Source organism: Phoenix dactylifera, chromosome 5 (genome assembly GCF_009389715.1).
Source record: "Phoenix dactylifera cultivar Barhee BC4 chromosome 5, palm_55x_up_171113_PBpolish2nd_filt_p, whole genome shotgun sequence".
In the NCBI taxonomy this organism is placed as follows: Eukaryota; Viridiplantae; Streptophyta; class Magnoliopsida; order Arecales; family Arecaceae; genus Phoenix; species Phoenix dactylifera.
The window spans coordinates 1,317,181-1,335,420 of record NC_052396.1 but is presented as its reverse complement, the minus strand read 5'-3'; the positions used below and the strand labels follow the sequence as shown (position 1 = coordinate 1,335,420).

The window sequence follows — 18,240 nt, the reverse complement described above, 5'->3', positions numbered from 1 at the left end:
GAGCCGGACAGAACCCTTCTGTTCGGCTGCACAGTGCCGGACAGAAGCCTTCGGTTCGGCACTGTGCAGCCGAACAGAAGAGTTCGGTTGAGGGTTGCCGAACAGAAGGCTTCTGTTCGGCACTGTTCAGCCGAACAGAAGCCTTTTGTTCGGCGATCCAGTGCCGAACGGAGCACGAACCGTGAAAAAAAAAAAATTTCGAAACAAGGTGGAATACGTACCTTTGCGGCCGATTCTTCGTCCTAAATCACTAGTTGCTTGTCCATGCTTCGAATGGGGCTTAAATCTCCTTCAAAGATCGCCTAAACGATGTAAATGGATCGAGGGGTTTAAGGGGGGTTTGAGGGGTGTTTTTTTTTTTTCTTTTCAAAACGAAACGGAGGAGGAGGAAGGGGGGGTGTACTGAGAAAATTTCAAGGGTAATATGGTAATTACACTAAAGGCTAGTTTGGGTATTTTTTTTTTGGTTTTTGGGGGGTGACCTTAGCAATAGGGTGGGTGTATATAGAACCACCCATTGGATTCCAGATTCCTGGGGAACAAAGGGCTACTCAAATGCACAATCTGGGCCATGCTATACTAAGGGTGAAGCTGCTGCTCTTTTTTCTTCTTCTTTTTTTTCTTTTTTCTTTTTTTTTGGCCCAGACGGATATGTTATACCTATTTTTTAGGAATATATCCAATAAAATTAGAAAATAAAAGGTTTGGAGCGCTCGAACCATAAGAGCTGCTTATACTCGGGCCGGTGCTTTTAGTTTACCCTGATAAAATAGGACGAGAGCATCTTATAGTGGGACGGCAGACCATCGAAACCGCATTTTTTGAAGTAGACATGAGACCCACATATCAAGATTATTTTTATATGACTCGTGCAATAAAGTAAAAAGCTTTAGTATGTAAAAAATACATGCTTGTCTTATATCTGTAGCATTGCCTTTTTTTTTCTTATATATAATGCAAATCCATTGGGGCCTATGCATCTCTGCTCCACTTTTTTTTTTATCTACCCTCGAAGACAGACAAGGTTTTTTCCTCATGTCTTTTCTCTCATCCGGGTCCCATGTAGAGCACATGAAAAAAACCGGTATAAACAATCAGAGAATCATAATTTAGGGTGAGTCTTAGCACGACGCTAAGATTGCCTTATTGTGATTTGAAAGCCATAGATCTCAAATAAAGAAGCAGGATTTCTTCATATAGGATAAAATTGTGCGTATCTATCCTTCTAAAACTCGCAATAGTGGAAGACTTAAACCCTCCCAAGATGTAGTAGTAGCAGTAGTAGGAGTCTCCTGGCTGCTCCTTTTTAGCTACTTTTCCATTGTCTTTCATCTTTCACCCACATCTTCTTCCTTCTCAAACTCTTTCCTACTTTTCTTTATATTCTAAAGCATAACAAATTATCCATATTTTATAAATATAGTTCCAAGTTATATTGCAAATAAATTTGTAAATCATTTTTCATGACATTTAACCCTATTATGGATCAAAATATTGTTTACAGATATTCGTACTATGGTCATTTTATACTTATGGTATGACCATAATTGACTGCATATCACAGTCTGCCAATTATTATACCTACTGGCGAAGGTCGTATGCCAACTATTATACCTACTGGTGTGGGCATATGCTATCTATTATACCCGCTGGCGAGCCGTACGTTAACTATTATACCCGCTGGCGAGAGTCGTACGTAGCTATCTGAGAGCTTTTCAAATACTTATATCTTTTTCTTAAAATGTACACATAAATAGATGAAAAATACTAATAGCGTAATTAAATTTATATTTTATAACAAAGCTACTTTATTAAAATATTCATAAAACCATTTTTTTATAATAAAGCATGTTTTTCATAGCACATATGCTGATTCAAAATTTTAAGAAAAACATGATATTTCCATAAGAGAATCTTGTGCAAGAAAAATATGATAAATTGAAAAACAATAAGAAATGCAAGATCTACTTGTCTCTTTTATTTTAGACTGTCATACTTCGCTACGTAACTCATCTAAACCTATTTAAAATATTATTAGTAAAATTAATTTTTAATTATAACTTTAATAAAATATTTTGAGAAGATTTAGACTGAGCATACAGTGGTTTCGTGTAGGTTAGGTTTAGATGATTGGCTCAATGAATCGGACTCAATTAAAGTTAAGATCAATCAACATGGTTCATCAATGGAGAGTTTCAGGGACATTCAATAGGACTAGGTTGATTGGTTCAATAGGCAACCCAGGCACCATGGCAGAACAGGGCCCTTTGCAGGGGCCAATTCGAGTTCGTAGATCGGATTGACAGAATTTGATATTGAGTTCTATAGATCTTCCGGAGAGAAAAAGTAGAGAGAGGAGAGAGAAAGAGAAAAAAATAGAGAAGAGAGAAGAATCCTTCTTCCTTTCCCTTTGTTGGAACAGGTACCAGCCAGCTGCCCACCAGATGGTAGCCTCAGGTAGTTGCAACCCCAGCCAAACCCGGCGGCTCGCAATGGCTAATCACGTAGAAGAAGACCAAAAAAAGGGTGCTCCATTTCGGATAAAGTTCTGGCAATTGCCGGCTCTAATCTAAGAGAACGAAGGCCCAAAACATAAGGAAGAAAGAGGAGGAGATGGAAGACTCGGTTCGGCTAGGCTCGGCAGAAGACGGAGGAAGATCTTGAGAAGGAAGCTTGAAATCAATGACGAGAAATCTAGACCTACGATGAGGAATCTTAAATAGGCAAAATTCTGAACTTTTTGATGTTCGGATTGGCTTGAAACGCCACTGTTCTGATCGTGATCGGGATCGGAATTAGAGAAGGAGGAGACTTTCCACCGGAGTCATCTCCCGATTTGTCATGCGGTGCATGCGGATGATTGGGCGGGCCACTTCGGGCCGGCCCACAAGTCAATCGAAATGAGCGGGCCGGTCAATTGGACCAGGCCCTCACAGCACGTGCTCCATTCCTTTCTTTTTATTTTTATTATTCTTTGCGTAATCATATAAGGTTTGGTCGGCCCTCCTCCTCGGCGTTCATCCAAGAAGAATGGCTGGCGCCGAGGCAGAAGAAGCCATGAACTCCTCTTCTCCCTCCGCGAGCTCGTCAGGAGATGGAACCCTCATCGAGGACTTCTCCAACTCCTTCTTTCAGTGCTGCGTCTGCCTGTAAGTTTCCGTCCTCCTCCTCCTCCGCTTCCGATGCCCCAATGTCATCTCCCTTTTCTCCTATTCCTTCTCGAATCATCTTTTTAGCCCTTTCAAATTTGGTGCGTTTTGGGTCGAATCTTGTGCCGAATCAATGTTTGTACCATGACAACAGCGTGGGTTTTGGATTTTATCTTTAAAATCGTGTCCTAAGAATTGAATATTGCCGTGGTAGATCACTTTCCGTGTGATGGATCGGGAAGGTGCTTGGACGAAGGAAATTCCAAACCCCTTGTGCTCTCCCGAGATGAAGCGCGTTAACATCCTCAATTTCTTGATTCTTGGGCCGGGTTAATTCTTTTATTGCTAAATTCTCGATAAAGAGTTGTCTGGGACCGCGAGGTCATTAGATCACAATACACTTAGATTGCTGGTGGCCTTGTAATGAATTGGCGCCACTGCAAAGTGCTAAAGGAGATCCATTCGGTACCTTTTTCCCCCGAGTAAGCTAGATTCAAGTCCGTGACCATGAAGCTGCAAATATTTTGGAGGCTTGTCTACATCTTAGCTGGGCGATGCCGCACCTTGTGTCGGTATATCATAATTTGGTGATATTGTGTAGATGATTGTATTATTATGGTCCCGTCCCATGTCTTAATATTTAAAAGAGCGGAATGTTATGGAACAACAAATTTAAAGTTTTACAAATTATAATTTCATACAGTGATAACTACTTAACTGAACCAAAAGATTTGCTGGCTAGCATGGCAGGTTGCAACCATGCATTATTTTGCTGTTTTGATAATAGGAGATCGAGATAGGATTGTTAAGGATTCCTAGCAATAGACTTACAGATGGTATTTGTGGAATCAAATTCTTAAAGGAAGAGGACCCTAATGATTTGTTGAAGTAGGCTTGTGGATGGTGGAGGGCAGGATTCTTTTTCTTTAAATGCTGGAGAGGAATTTTCCAGATTTGTAAGTTTGTTGCAAATTGCTTTTGAGGTTCCGTATTAAGTATTATAGGCAAAATATGTTTCCTAGAGATTGTTGTATTCATAGGCAGGTAGATCCGAATGATCCAACTACATATAGGATTCAAGTGCAGGCATTCTTGTGCATGTTTCAAAACAAATCTTTCATGACCACTCAAGTTTTGCATATGCAAAACTTTGATCATGAAGGAATATCCCTGCAATGTGTAGGCTAGGCACTAGATGGTTAGAAGTATTTAAGAAAAGCTGAGGGGTTGTTTGGAGTCCTGCAAGTGGAGCTACAGGCAACTCAAGTTACAGGTGCAGGCTAGCCCACTTATTTGGATCTTGTAGCTCAAATTACACTATAATTTGAGTTCATTGGGCTGCAACTTAGGGCTATCTTGCAATAGGTAGATTTGTAGTCAAAATGGTTGCGGGACAAGTCGCATCCGCTCGAGGAGGTATCTTAATTTTTTTAAAAATTCTTTCATCCTCCTCCTTCCCTTCCCATCTCCTCCCTACCTCGCTCTCGAGTCACTCTTGGCTGCTACCCGGTGTTGCTGCCGGCATGGCCACCACAGGGAGGCCCATGGCCACTTCCTCCTCCTTAAACATCACCACAACAAGCCTCTTCTCGTTCTCCTCCTTCCCTTCCCCTCTCCTCCCCTGCCTCACTCTCAAGTCTCTCCTCGTCGGTGCCCTTAATACTGCAGTTGATCCCCATCACCTCCAGGAGGCACACAACCGCCTCTTCTGCTTCAAACTTCACCGCACCACCTTCCTCCACTCTATCTCCTCCTCCTCCTCCTCCGCGCCCACCCCCTCAGCCATCCTCCTTCACCATCTCTGCCCCCCACCCCTAAAGGCTTGCAATGTCGCCCACTCCCTCCTCACGGGCATCTAGGTCCATGCCCAAGCCCTTATCACCGGTGGCTTTGATGTTGATCTCTTCTTACAGGGCAACCTTATCTCCATGTACGAGTACTCCGACCTGCATCCCATTCACAAGATGCTCGATAAAATGTCTATCAAAGAGGCCTCTCTTTTCCCCAAACTCTTCTCCAACTTCATTGTATGTCAACTATCGTTATTTAAGTTGCAATGTCACTTGAGTTGTAGCACAACTTCAACTACAAGTCTCCAAACAGCTCTTGAGAGAAAATTAAATCATGGGAGAGGAATGGAGATTGAAGAGGATGGGACTTACATAAAGAAAACCAGACAAGTTGATTCAGAATACGTGGAGAAAGGTGAAAAAGAAGTGTGAAGAAGAAAGTAGAGTTGGGAGGATGGTTGGGGTTGGTTGTTGGTTTAAATGGCAAACATGGTGGCCAATGACAGTGTGAGGAAAAATTGGTGTTGGTGGTCTTTGGACTTCTTAGTGAAACATCAATTATGACAACTCAGGCAGTACATTAAGTCATGAGAAGATTCATTTCTTAACTTTGTATTCTGTGGTTTAGTGGAAGTCATACATAGTCTGTCTTTGAGTATCTTTCTTCCTGCTTATTTTCTTCAAGGAAACACTAAATTTTGTTTTTCATCTATTAATGGCATTTTACCCTTTCCTCCTCCCTATCCAACAATGCTTTTCTCTGTTTGATCTGCTATTCATCTAATTTTGATTTGTTTGGTTGTTGTAGGGATCTCCTCTACAAACCCATTGTTCTTGGTAAGAATGCATCAATATAATTATAAAATTTTTAGTTCCATTACTATTGTTATCATCATCATCGCTGTCATTATCCTAATGTTCTTCTCCAATTGCAGCTTGTGGTCATATTTCTTGCTTTTGGTGTGTGCATAAAGCTATGCACGGCTCGCGAGCATCATATTGTGCTCTATGTAGGCAACCGTATAAGCACTTTCCTAGTATCTGCCAATTACTCCACTTCTTGCTCCTAAAACTTGAACCTGCGGCCTATAAAAGAAGGGAAAAGGAAGTGCTAGGTGAGTTTCTGTCATGATTATAATTCATATTATATATATATTATGTGTATCATATATATGCATGTATATACACACATGTTTGCATGCGTGCATGCACACACACATATGTGTGCATATTCAGTGGTATTTCACATTATTTTATTATTTTACTTTCAAATGGAACTAGTGGTATATATTTACATTCTCACACAAATGCAAAAGTTAACCTATTCCAGATAAGTGTTTATCTCTCCTAGTCTAGTGGTATATATTTATTATCTCATTCTCGCTGCTCTGTTCTTTGCTAGACAAAGGCTATAGTGTTGTGTAAATACTTACAATTTGCCTACTACTGTTATTCTTTTTTATGTTACCAAGAAGCATGGATCTAAACTAAAGGAGTGATTGCTGTCTGAAAATACATTGCAGACAAAACTAAGTATATGAAATACCAGAATCAAACATTCATCATTATTGTTGTTTTTAACTTATGTTGGGCACCCTTGCTACTCTTTTATCAAATCAGACATGGCTGCTTGATTCAAAATTTAGCTTTTGGGAGCAATGCCAAGAATGGAAGTGGGAGATGCTACATGGACTAACTTGTGAACTCCAAAATTATCTTGAATCAGAGAATATGAACATGTCAAAACTGGAAGTTGGAGATGCTACACTGCACTGATTTATGAACTACAAATTATCTTGAAACAGAGAATGGTACATCCAATATAAAATGTATAAGCACATATGCACTAATATTTGACTCAAACTTAAGTACTTATAGTTTCCTATTTAACTTCTGAACCATCTACTTCCACTCTTAATGCACTTCCATTTGGGAAAATGCACCTCTAGAATCCGAAAATGCATGGAAGGATCTTAGTTACTCTCCAAATACTGTTGATATAAAACAGTCATAAAGGTAATATATTACTATCAACCAATGGACCGTCATGATATCTGTACATATGCTAACCTAAACTGTTCATAGTTCATACTCCTCTTTGCAGCATCACATGCTTTTGCATGTGCCTAATGCGTACATAGATCAGATAGAATGTAGACCATTTTATGCACAGAATATGTGAATATCAGTTTTTGAGAAAAACTGCAGTGTACATATAAAATCCTGTTCTTGTCCCGACTTTACATGTTTGTTACTAAACTCATGAGATTTTGAACTTAAAACTGTGAGGTATGTCCTTTGTAGCCTGGTCTAGAAATTGTAAAGCAACTTTGCCTAGGGATGTCCTTTGTCCAATTGGTGACAAAATTGGATTAAAAGAGACTCTAGTTATAAACATTTCCTCCATTGTTCCCTGAACAGATAATGAAAAAGCACCGGTCTAATTTTGCTGCGAAGATCTTGAAAACTCGTATAATTCGATTCCAATCTGCTGGAGCTCTAGGGAAGCTCACCCAAGTCCAGAGCCAGAGCAATCTCCCATAACCTTTGGTACAAAATTTCCAGCATGGACATGGGAAAAAAGATAATGGTCAGGTCTCTGCCAGTTTAATTATTGAACAACATAAATTTTTTTGCCAATCATACAATATGCCATCTTGATGCTTTCAGAGGCCACTCTGGATGGGCTTTGAGACCATAACAACTTGAGAGATAAAATGAATATAAAGCATGCCTGTCCATTAGGGAATCAGCCCCCACATGTACAAATGTACGAGGGGTATGATAACCTAACTGGTGAGTCTACCATGCAAATATTAATGAGATGCAACCTGAAGCTTCAAGACTACAACACTATGTAAGATTTATTCCTCTTAGTCTTGATGCCTTTTTCAGGTGTCTTTTATGAGCCTGTCATTTCTTCCGAGTTATTGCATTTGATTTTTGTCCATGTTAATTAGTCTTTTACGGTAGTCCGGTGATAAAGTGATGTAGGACAGTCTATGGTAGAGGATCTGTTATGGTTTAAGACAGGAAGACTACTATAAAAGGTTTCTGGAATTTCAAGCTTAGACCTTAGTTTTAAATAAATCTTAACTATGGTGTTGGAATTTCAGCTCAAAATTGATAATGAATGTCATAATAATTCTAAATAGCATGAAACTGGGGATCAACTGGTGAACTATGATCTAAATTCAAAGGAATAAAATGTCGAAAGGAGCTGCTGAACACCTCAATTCTGCAGCAGGGGTTTAGGTTTAATGGAATGCTAGTTAGGAATCAAAGAAAAATGTTCGAGAATCAATATTTGTAATAGAAACCGAAGTATTTGTAGAAAAATAAAGAAAAAAATAAGAAGACACATAAAAAACACAAGAATGATTCGAAGACAAAGAAAAGGATGGAACCAAACTCACTCCAGAGGCCTAGGAATCACACCAAAGGTTGCAAGGCTTGCGCTTGTTCTGCAGCATCAACCATAGGAGAGAGAAAAGAAAACTGATATTCCATTCATCTTCTGCATAAAACTTGATTATGAACACAACTCTCTATTTAAATAGAAAGAAAACCTAACTACACTTCATACTCCCTAAAGTACCCTTCACAAAGCATCAGTTACTGTTCATGTTTATTGTAGCATGAACAGTACCATGAACAATATTCAGTACTGTAATTGGGCCCATCAAGACATCAAATAAGATCTAAGATCTGTTAATCTCAGCCCTCTGTTCCAAGATAACCCACTAAAAGTAAAAACAAATAAAAAGAAGAAACAACAATCTAACTAAAATTAAATCTAGGCAAATCCTAAGTCCCATGGCCCTCCGATGCATCATGAGACAATCTGTCATCTCCATCATAATAGATTTTTCTACCCTTGAAATTTGCAGCCCTTGCTTTAACACCATGATTGCTTTCACTTTGATTTTTCTTAATGCAATTTTACTAATGCATCTAGCTATATCGTTTACATGGACTAACCTTCCGTAATGGTATGTTTTAGAGGAAGAAGAACGTATGGACATATACTCACCTCAGTTTGTAGATCACTTAATCTCTGAGAGGGTTCATTCTGGTAAGAATAGAATCTCAGCTTTGTGGCATTTTCTTCAGTCATTTGATTTCATGTGCCAGTATAGCATGACTTGTACTGACTGTAATAACTCTGGTACCTTAGGCGAGATTTTAAAAAATAATGACAGTCTTAAAGCCAACAAAAGTGAAGCTTCAAAAGAACTTACTTTTCCAGAAAATAGACTTGAGAATGGAATTTGCAAACAAATTTCCATGAACGACGTACTATGTTCTCTTTGCAAGGAACTGCTGTATCAACCTGTTGTTCTCAATTGTGGGCATGGTGAGTTCTGGAGCTGTAATTAGGCATGATGGATTTCTGTTAATTTGGCCACTTGATTGAATTTAAAAAGAAATCTAACTCTTGTTTCCTTTTTCTTACGATACAGTATTTTGCGAATCTTGCCTGTCTAGCGTAGTTGGCGATCCTCTTAAATGTCAAGTGTGTCAAAGTCTGCATCCTGGAGAATTTCCAAATATTTGCTTGGATCTGGATCATTTCTTGGAAGAACAATTTCCTAGAGAGTATGCAATGAGAAGAGAAAGCGTACTGCTAAAAGTTGAACATAGACATGGGGATCCATCATCTAGTAATTCTCCATCACTATATTTCAAATTGCTGTTTATATAGCTTGCATGATATCTGCTTTAAATTTTGGTCACAGATCAGCATGACAGCATTTGATATACTAAATTATGGACTGGTCTCACTACTTCTACAGCACTTGCATAAGCTCTTGCTTGCCATGAACTAATTTGTCAAGCAAAACAGCCATGAATTAGGTTTGCTTGTGTCAATAAAAGTATAGACAAAGTTTTGAAAATTTGAATGTGATTTGAGTTCCAGTCCAAAAATAAAATGTTTTGACAATTTCATGAGTTCTGCTTTTGAACTTAATTTCAACCCATAGCTCAGAAGTTCAAAAATTAAAAAAGAATGAAATAGGCAAAAAAGTAAACAAGAGAAAGGTTAAAAAACAAGAACAACTAGTCATCGTTCAAGTATAATTGATGTGTCGTAGCATTTCTTAACTATCTTGTATCAAGTTTAGAGAGCATTATAGTGTAAAACATTGATTTTAAGTTAACTTTAGCAAAATATAGGAAAGCACCAATAAAAGAACACAATAAAGGAAATACTGTTCTAAACTAGATGGGAAACAACAGTCCTAGGTCATGCATGAGCGCAATTTATGTATCATGAGTGCTCACAGAGAAGGGTATGTTGAAAATACTTAGAACAGTAGTTCATGGAAACCAAAATTATGAGGTGTGTCAACAAAGGAACCAACTAAAGACCACTCTCCTTGCTCCTCAGGCAACAACACTATTGTTAGATTGGTGGAGAAAGATGGAGGCAGCGAATAGTTTGCTTTAGGTGCGGCTGTGGGTGGGGATGCAGGGATGGTTGAGGAGAATGGGGAGAGGAAGGGAAGAGGGAGAGAGCTGGAGAGGAGTTCATGGGATTGGGAATGCAACAATTCCTATGCCTATTATATTTCTAAGGTTACATTTTACTAAATACACAGGTTGGGTTGGGTCAGCTAGTGTCAGATCAGCTCTATATACATATGATGCATTAGTCAGGTTGGGCCAGGTCAGGTAGAAAAAAGATGTGGTTTGGACCTAACCCTGATTAATCTGGGATGATTGTTAGCGCTGGTCCTGATCCACCAATTTGAAAAATCAGGTTCAACTGGGTCAAAATGATTCAGGTCTGGGTTCAATCACTGTTTTACTGACCTAGTTGCTGCCTATCAACCATGTGCTATTGCACATTCTCCTAGGAAACTGAATCATGGGGAAGAGTACATGTCATAGCGTTGTGTCAGTGTTCAGTGCGGAAGTATCAAGTAATGGCTCACATATTATGTAAATTCCTGCGGTTGAAATCTCATTTAGCAAAAGTACGTTGTAGTTGAAAGGTCACTAAAGTTATACTGTGACAACTGAGCTTGGCAGCAGTATGTATAATTAGGAATTTGTTATCCATTGAAAAGAACGAAAATGTTATGCTGATTTTTGCTTCATCTGTGAGAAGATTGAATATTAACAAACATTTGGCAAATTTGTCCAATTTAAAGCATCAGTGAGCTAATATGATTATAAGAAGTTTTGCAGCACAAATTTTTGCATGTTCTTCCAAGTCTGAGATTTCCATATGCAAGCTTCATCTTGAAGGATGGTTGCGAAAATCCTAGACTGTCTTGCATTAGCTATTGAGATTATATTCATTGGGAATTCTATAATTGTTGTCGATGTGTGGATTTTGAACCTATTGATATGTACTATACCAATTTATTGTGCTCAATCAACCTTGTGAGAGTATTTTGGCCATTTGGGCATTGACCCTACTATTTATTGAATAAATAAGAGTTATGTGACTAAATCAACTAAACCATTTCCCCTTGTTATTCTTTCATTGATTGGTTGTTCATCTTTGTCTTTCACTTGCTCCTTCCTTTTGGTCACTTTATGTATTTATGTTCCTCTATTAGTCTTTTTTTTCCTTTTAAGAATTAAGTGCGCATCTAATTCTGCAGGGTTCTTCCACTTGATTGAAGGTATGTGTTATATGTGTTCTGGCATTTGAGGCCTCTCTTGATATCATCTAGTTCAGTAGTTCATTAATTTGATCCATCAAAATGAAAAATAATCAAGACCACCAATGCAGAAGATCATGTTCTTAGCATCCCTTGAAATGCCTTTAGTAATTTAGTGGGTTAAAAGTAGCAGAAGAACATAACAAGGTGCTGAAATTCTTTGAGATTTGGCATCTAAGAACCAGAGACTCCTTTTTATGAATCAACACCTTCATTTAGAAGAATGCAAGAGATTTGACCAAGAGGAGGTGGTTGGCATGATCCAACAATGGTACCTTAGCCAAGTAGAAGAACATGAATCAACCCTTTCATTTAGAAGAATGCAAGAGATTTTTCCAATAGGCAGTCCCCAGAGGAGGTTGTGGGCATTAGTCGAACAATGTACCTTAGCCAAGTAGAAGGATGGAGGTAGCATAGCTTATAAGTGAGATGTGGGGCCCATGACTGAGTGAGAACCTTGAAAAGGAAGTTTTAACAGTAGGATGGCCATGAGCTAGTTTCCAAGTCTAGCATTTCCACATTTTTGAATAAGCTAAGCTTGAGGTCCAGCTTGTAAAGATTAAATATCTGGACTACAGTCCTCAGCCCAGCCCATTTTACACCACTGATAGCTGGCTTTCTAGTGGGACGCTCAAATGCCCTCAATTATTTCTCAGAAAACAAGAGTTGCATGAAATAAAGTAGCACGTGAATAGGGATGGGTCAGTTGGAAAATTTCTAGTCTTCAAATACCTACTGAAACACTGTCCAAATGCTCGACTTTGAATTTTGAAATGCATGGATCATTGTTATTCTACTATTATTTGTGGGTTTTCAATTTTTTAGATCATTTGGTTTCCGTAATTGCCTCTGTCAGCAAAGTGAAAAAATAGCCTATCTGTTTCAGAATACTCTTACCATCTTAATATCAGTTATTTGTATGCATAACCTTCTGAATACCTCTGCTTGATGAGCAAAATCCACTAGTGTCTTTCTCTATTTATTACTGTAACGGTCAAGACATTAGCTCTATTCTTTTTAATATTTCCAATTGTGTAACTGTGGTAATGATCATTGGAATCAAAGTTGAAGTTTTTTTTTTTTTAAGTTTTCTTATGGTTGCAAGAATTGTGGCATTTACTCTGTCTGGTTGAATTTGTCTTCCATCACTTTCTTTTCTTTTCTTTTCTTTTTTGACATATCAACATGCGTGCACCATATCTGTGGATGATTTTATATATGAGCAGGGGGAATGTGATATCGGTGGTCTCTGTTATGAATAATTAACAGTGAGTGGTATGCATTCTTTGTAGGTGTTTTGCATACAGAGAAGCAAAGTTCCAAATCATCTTGTAATGTCCCAGACGATCACCTATGCCTACCTGAAGACTTGTCAAGTGTCCATGTTGGAGTTGGCTGTGATTCATGTGGGGTATGTTTATTGATGCTACAACCTTGTTGCGAATTTTAATTTTTAATTTTAGCCACTTGAATTTCATAGTACAAAAGCAAACTTCTGGTGACATTTATAATTTAAAGGGAAATAAAGCTTCTGATTCGTGTCTTGTTAACTAACACTGCTCTTCTGATGAGCCTGCACTTTTTATTCTGCTCTAGGAAAGTTACAAACTATTCTGCAGGCTCTACATTCTACCATTATTAGAAGTGATAAACTTTTTTTTGAGAAAATTGTAAGTTCTTTTAAAAAATAACTGGAGCAAAGCTACTTTAGAGATATGGTCAAATGTTTCCTCCCTGCATCATTGCGCAACTAATTGCTTGGTTCTTTCATGAAGGAGTTGAACAGCAATTTTTAACTATTATTTCATTTTCAGATGTATCCCATAATTGGAAAGAGGTACAAATGTCAAGACTGCAGAGAGACAATTGGCTTTGACCTGTGTGAAGCATGCTATAATACTAGCTCTAAACTCCCTGGCAGATTCAATCAGCAGCACACACCTGACCACAAGTTCGAACTTGATGACACACTGTTGCTATATAAGATATTGTTGTTCAGGGCCATGCCAGAGGAGGACCCTCAACAAGATGTTGCCGAAGCTGATCTCCCTGATGATGATCAACAAGACCATGAAGATCATGATCATGTACCAGAAGGAAATCTGAATGAGGATCAAATCTTATAGAAGAAAAGTCAATTTTCAGCATGAGAAAGTTATATATCATGTTCACCAAGTATAATTAGGACCAGAAGCCACGATCAGGTTGTAAAGAAATAACAAGGATTGCCTGGCATCAGCATTGGAGTTGTTAATCATTTTTCTGTTGCTTTATTAATTTTAGCTTCAGTTGTTTCTGTCGGAAAATGATGACATTGATTTCAGTTGTTTGATTATTCAAATACACATTTACTTTTTCATTGTCAAATAATTATTGCACATTACCAAACAAATTTTTTATTTCCTGCTACTTTCAGTATCATGATGAATATCTGTGCCTTGTTCAAATCTTCTTGATGGTGGAAATTTGAAATCTCGCCGATGAAAAACTTGAAACAGCTACTGCAATAATATGATCAATGTGGATCATTCTTTTCCGTTATTGTGATTTGTAAATTTTTGTTGCACCCCATTGTCCCTCATCCACTATGTATCATGGAGTCTTTCTTCATGCCATGAAAAATGCAGCTCCATATTTTTATCAGAAAACATCTCTACCCCTAAACTTTATTAACAGGATTGCATGTTTCTTTTTCTCTCATATAATCTGCAACTTTATGCCCGACTTGTATCAGCTTAAATGCAAGTAGAATTAAAAAAAAGGAAAAAAAAGAAAAAGGCATTACCATGATAAAAGAGGTAAAGTTCTGCCATGAAAACTACATACATGTGATAGACGGCGGATTGGGGGTTCAGTCTCTGATGGCGAGGTGGGAGGTACTAGCTGCGAGACGCACCACTAGGTTTGTCATGGAGTCGGACAACATGTGGAGTGCCTTATTGAGGGCCAAGTATGGAGCACACATGACGACGGCGGATTTCCGTGGACGCCATTGCTCTTTTATTTGGAGGGAGGTCTATTCTCACGCCCCGTCAGTGCTACCGGTGGTCAGGTGGGCGGCCGGTGATGGACAATCCATTGATGTCCTATAGGACAAATGGGTGTCGGAGCTACCGCTTAGCCGGACGCCGACGTTGGTTGCGCGACAAGGATGGCTGGTTTCAGAGTCAATGACCTGCTCATCCCCGAAGAGGGCCGGTGGGATGAGATGCTGATTAAAGAGGCACTAAGAGGATCCTTGCTATCCCACTACCCTAGGGAGCAGCATTAGACATGCAGATTTGGACGGCCACAAGGAGAGCCAGAGTGCGTTTAGTTGACTTACAGGCGGCAATAGGTGGCAAGACTTTCAGGCGATTTGATGGTGGTTGGATCTAGAGAATGCAGGTCCACCCCCGAGTGGCTCTGTTCACTTGGAAGGTGGCCAAGGATTCTTTGCCAACCAGGAGCTTACTAGCTAGGAGGGGAATCAAGATTTTTCAGATGTGTAGACTGCCTGGACTCGGTAGAGTCTGCTCGGTGCCCACGAGCAGCATAGGTCTGGAGAAGGGCTTCGTTTCCTCGACCGAGGCCTGCGATGTCAACTGCGGATCTTCTTCGGCATGTGAGGTCTGCCATACGGTCACCGAGCACTGTTGGGTAGGGTATTGATGCCGTCTATTTGGCTTACCTCATCTGGTTGGACAGAAACAACAGAGTCTTCGAGAACGGAAAAGCTCTCCTGAGGACAGTTGTGGAAAGAGCTCTCCGCCAAGCTGTGGAAGTCACTGAGGCAGCCAAGCTTGATTCATCTAGGATGGCTAGAAACATCTGGGACCCCTTCTCTACTAGTGTTGCACCCAGACATGTCCTTGTGTCTTGGCAGCCTCCACCTTCTGGCCATCTCAAGATGAATTTCGATAGTAATCTGCCCACTAACTATGATAGTGCTGGAGTGACATTCGTGATCAGGGACCAGGCCTCCAAGTTGATTGCTGCGGGGGAGCGACATACTTTTGAGGCTTCTGCTTTTGGGGCAGAGCTCAAGGCTGCGTGGAAAGGACTCTCCTATGCGAAAGGCTGGGTGTATCATCCTTGAGGGGGACTCAGCTGCGGTGATTGAGTGCATACTGAAGGGGGCGGGGGGAGGCAGAGCACCTTGTTCTAGGCGACATCCACCTAATACTGAGGGAGTGTTGTGTTTTTCGAGCCACGCATGTATTTCGGAAGGCAAACAGAGCTGTTAATTGCCTAATATTTTAGAAGGATCCTCTGGACTCGGCACGCTTCTGTCTCTCCACCACTATGTAGTCTTCTTTTTATGGATTTAGCTGGTTGTGCTCACGTGAAATTAGTGTGAGCAACCGATGTACCATAAAATAAAATTAAAAAAAAAAAAAACTACGTACCTGGAATTGACGAAGGCCACTTGCTTGGTTGATGGGTCCTTGGTCCTTTACTGCCATCACAAAGCTTCCAAATGTGATTACGGGCTTGTCAATCGCTAAGCAATAATGGACAGCTTAAACCTGAGCCCGAATCCATTACGCATTGGATGTGCTTAAAAAGAGCGGCAACACAAATATATTAATTAGGGGTGGCATTAAGTTGGTCAGATTGGGTTTAGGTTGTGTCGGATTTTGGTCGGCCCGGAAAATTTTGGTACATGACAAATGTAAATCCAACACATATGCTTTACATGAATCTGTACTGAATTTGGCAATCCATTTATGGCTTTATTTTTCAGTCGTATATGTTAAAGAATAAAAGCGAAATAAGGTCAAATAGAGGGGATCTAGAGTGGGCTTTTAATTAAGGTGCGTGTGTGTGTGTGAGGGAGGGAGGGAGAGAGAGAGAGAGAGAGAGAGAGAGAGAGAGAGAGAGAAAGGGGAGGAGGAGGAGAAAAACACCAATCTTGAATGTCCTTGCCGCTCCACTGCTCTTTTTGTGCTGTTTTTTTTTCTTTTTGTAACCATAACTCCTACAATATCTTTGATTACTCAAACCAAGTCTTGATTAGTCTATGATCGATCACATTATTACAACTATATATCTTAGGGGTCTAAGAGTTAGGTTTTTAATAGTTCCTCCAACCCATGGTGCCTAGAGTTTGGAGGCCAAATAGCATTTACAATCAGATTGTATTGGGTAATTCAGGCTCAAGTCTATTAATGAAAATCCTCCCCCAATTCATCTTACTTCAGGAGGAGAGTTTGGACATGGTTGGCCGAGCTGGGTAGAAATTGTTCCCTTTTAACATACTTGCCAAAGCAATATCAAAACTATCAGTAAACTCCACTTTAAAGTAGAAATGGGAAAGGTTTTGGCTTTTACATTCATAAATGTGAAGCAAAAAGACTTTCAGATTCTTTTTTTATTATTTGTTTTGCTTTAATGGAGAGGGGAGACTCCCTCCCAAGCTTTCATTGGATCGGAAAGAAGACTTCAAGTTTCATGTTTGGAGCAGGAGACATTCTGGATAAAACTGTGGATTAGTCCTTCGTATTAAATTTTGTTAGGATGAATCTAAAATGCCAACTGGGAACCTCTCTCTCTTTCTCGCACTTCATTGTGGAGCTAACCCAAGCACAAAATTATGTGCTCACCATCTAAATGCAAGTTTGGGATGTCACTTTGTGGCACATTCCCTGCCTGATAAAGCGAGTTCACTTGGCTATTTATGAAGCTAAAAGATTGTAGCAAACACTCCATCTATGGGGTCATGAAAACTTCGAAGTGCACCACCAATTTGGCCGTACAACACATAAAATGGTCAACATAGCGATACCAGTGCTCAGAGAGAGAGAGAGATGCAGATATCGCCAGAATTTGCTCCAAGTATCATAATCGTACATCCATATATTTAGTCCCACATCAATTATTCATATCGATTATTCACTGAGTAAATCTTGAATATTTATACAGAATCAAACAAGCCAAATAATACCTTCTTGTCACAAATAAATCTTGGTATAAACATGAGTATATTTGAGCTGACCATAAGCTAATCGTATTGTTTGTAATTGGATTTGAATGAATTTGAATACTTAGCCCGACGAGGATGCTAGGACTTAAACTGGAAGAGTATGTAATGGCGCGTATGGACATGTGTTTAGTCCCGCATTGATTACTCATTAGGTAAATTTTGGATATTTATATAGGATCAAGAAATCCAAATAATATGATCTTTTTAAGTGCAATTCTGAGTTGAGTTGTAATACTAACTATGGTTTGGATGCCATCCAAAGCAGCTCAATATTCTTTCCATGCATGAGAATCCAAGTGGTGAAGTCCTCTCCCAATAATACATTCCACCGTGTCCCAAGGGACAACCAAGCAAGAATATATGGTTTTTTTGGTTCCATCCATGGCTTACTGTTCCTTCTCTGACCCCCTTGAAAGGGACTCGGCCTTCATCTCTTTCTTTCGCAGGGTAGCAGATGACCTCACGCGTCCCTGAGAGTTCATTGGAAAGTGGTTGCTTTGGAGATTCCTTTGCTGCTTCTCAAGAATCTTTATGGGCATTTGATGGCCATATTCTGCAGGAATGTGATTGGAAATTGTGGAAGTCAGCAGTTTTCATAGCTGCATTAGGTAGGACACTGCTTCTGCTTCCTCTGATGAGTGAACTGGGGAAGTTGTTCC

At 39.6% G+C, this 18,240-nt stretch overlaps 1 protein-coding gene across 1 annotated transcript; it reads left to right on the top strand.

The window, feature by feature from the left end:
- The first annotated feature begins 2,988 nt into the window (after nucleotides 1-2,988).
- LOC103703909 (E3 ubiquitin-protein ligase PRT1) lies at nucleotides 2,989-14,025 on the top strand. The gene is made up of 8 exons (XM_008786960.4): nucleotides 2,989-3,149; nucleotides 5,748-5,776; nucleotides 5,875-6,054; nucleotides 8,943-9,014; nucleotides 9,117-9,296; nucleotides 9,403-9,603; nucleotides 12,909-13,027; nucleotides 13,431-14,025. The coding sequence occupies exons 1-8, from the start codon at nucleotides 3,031-3,033 to the stop codon at nucleotides 13,740-13,742; spliced, it is 1,212 nt and encodes a 403-aa protein (XP_008785182.2). The 5' UTR covers nucleotides 2,989-3,030; the 3' UTR covers nucleotides 13,743-14,025.
- The last annotated feature ends 4,215 nt before the right edge of the window (nucleotides 14,026-18,240 follow it).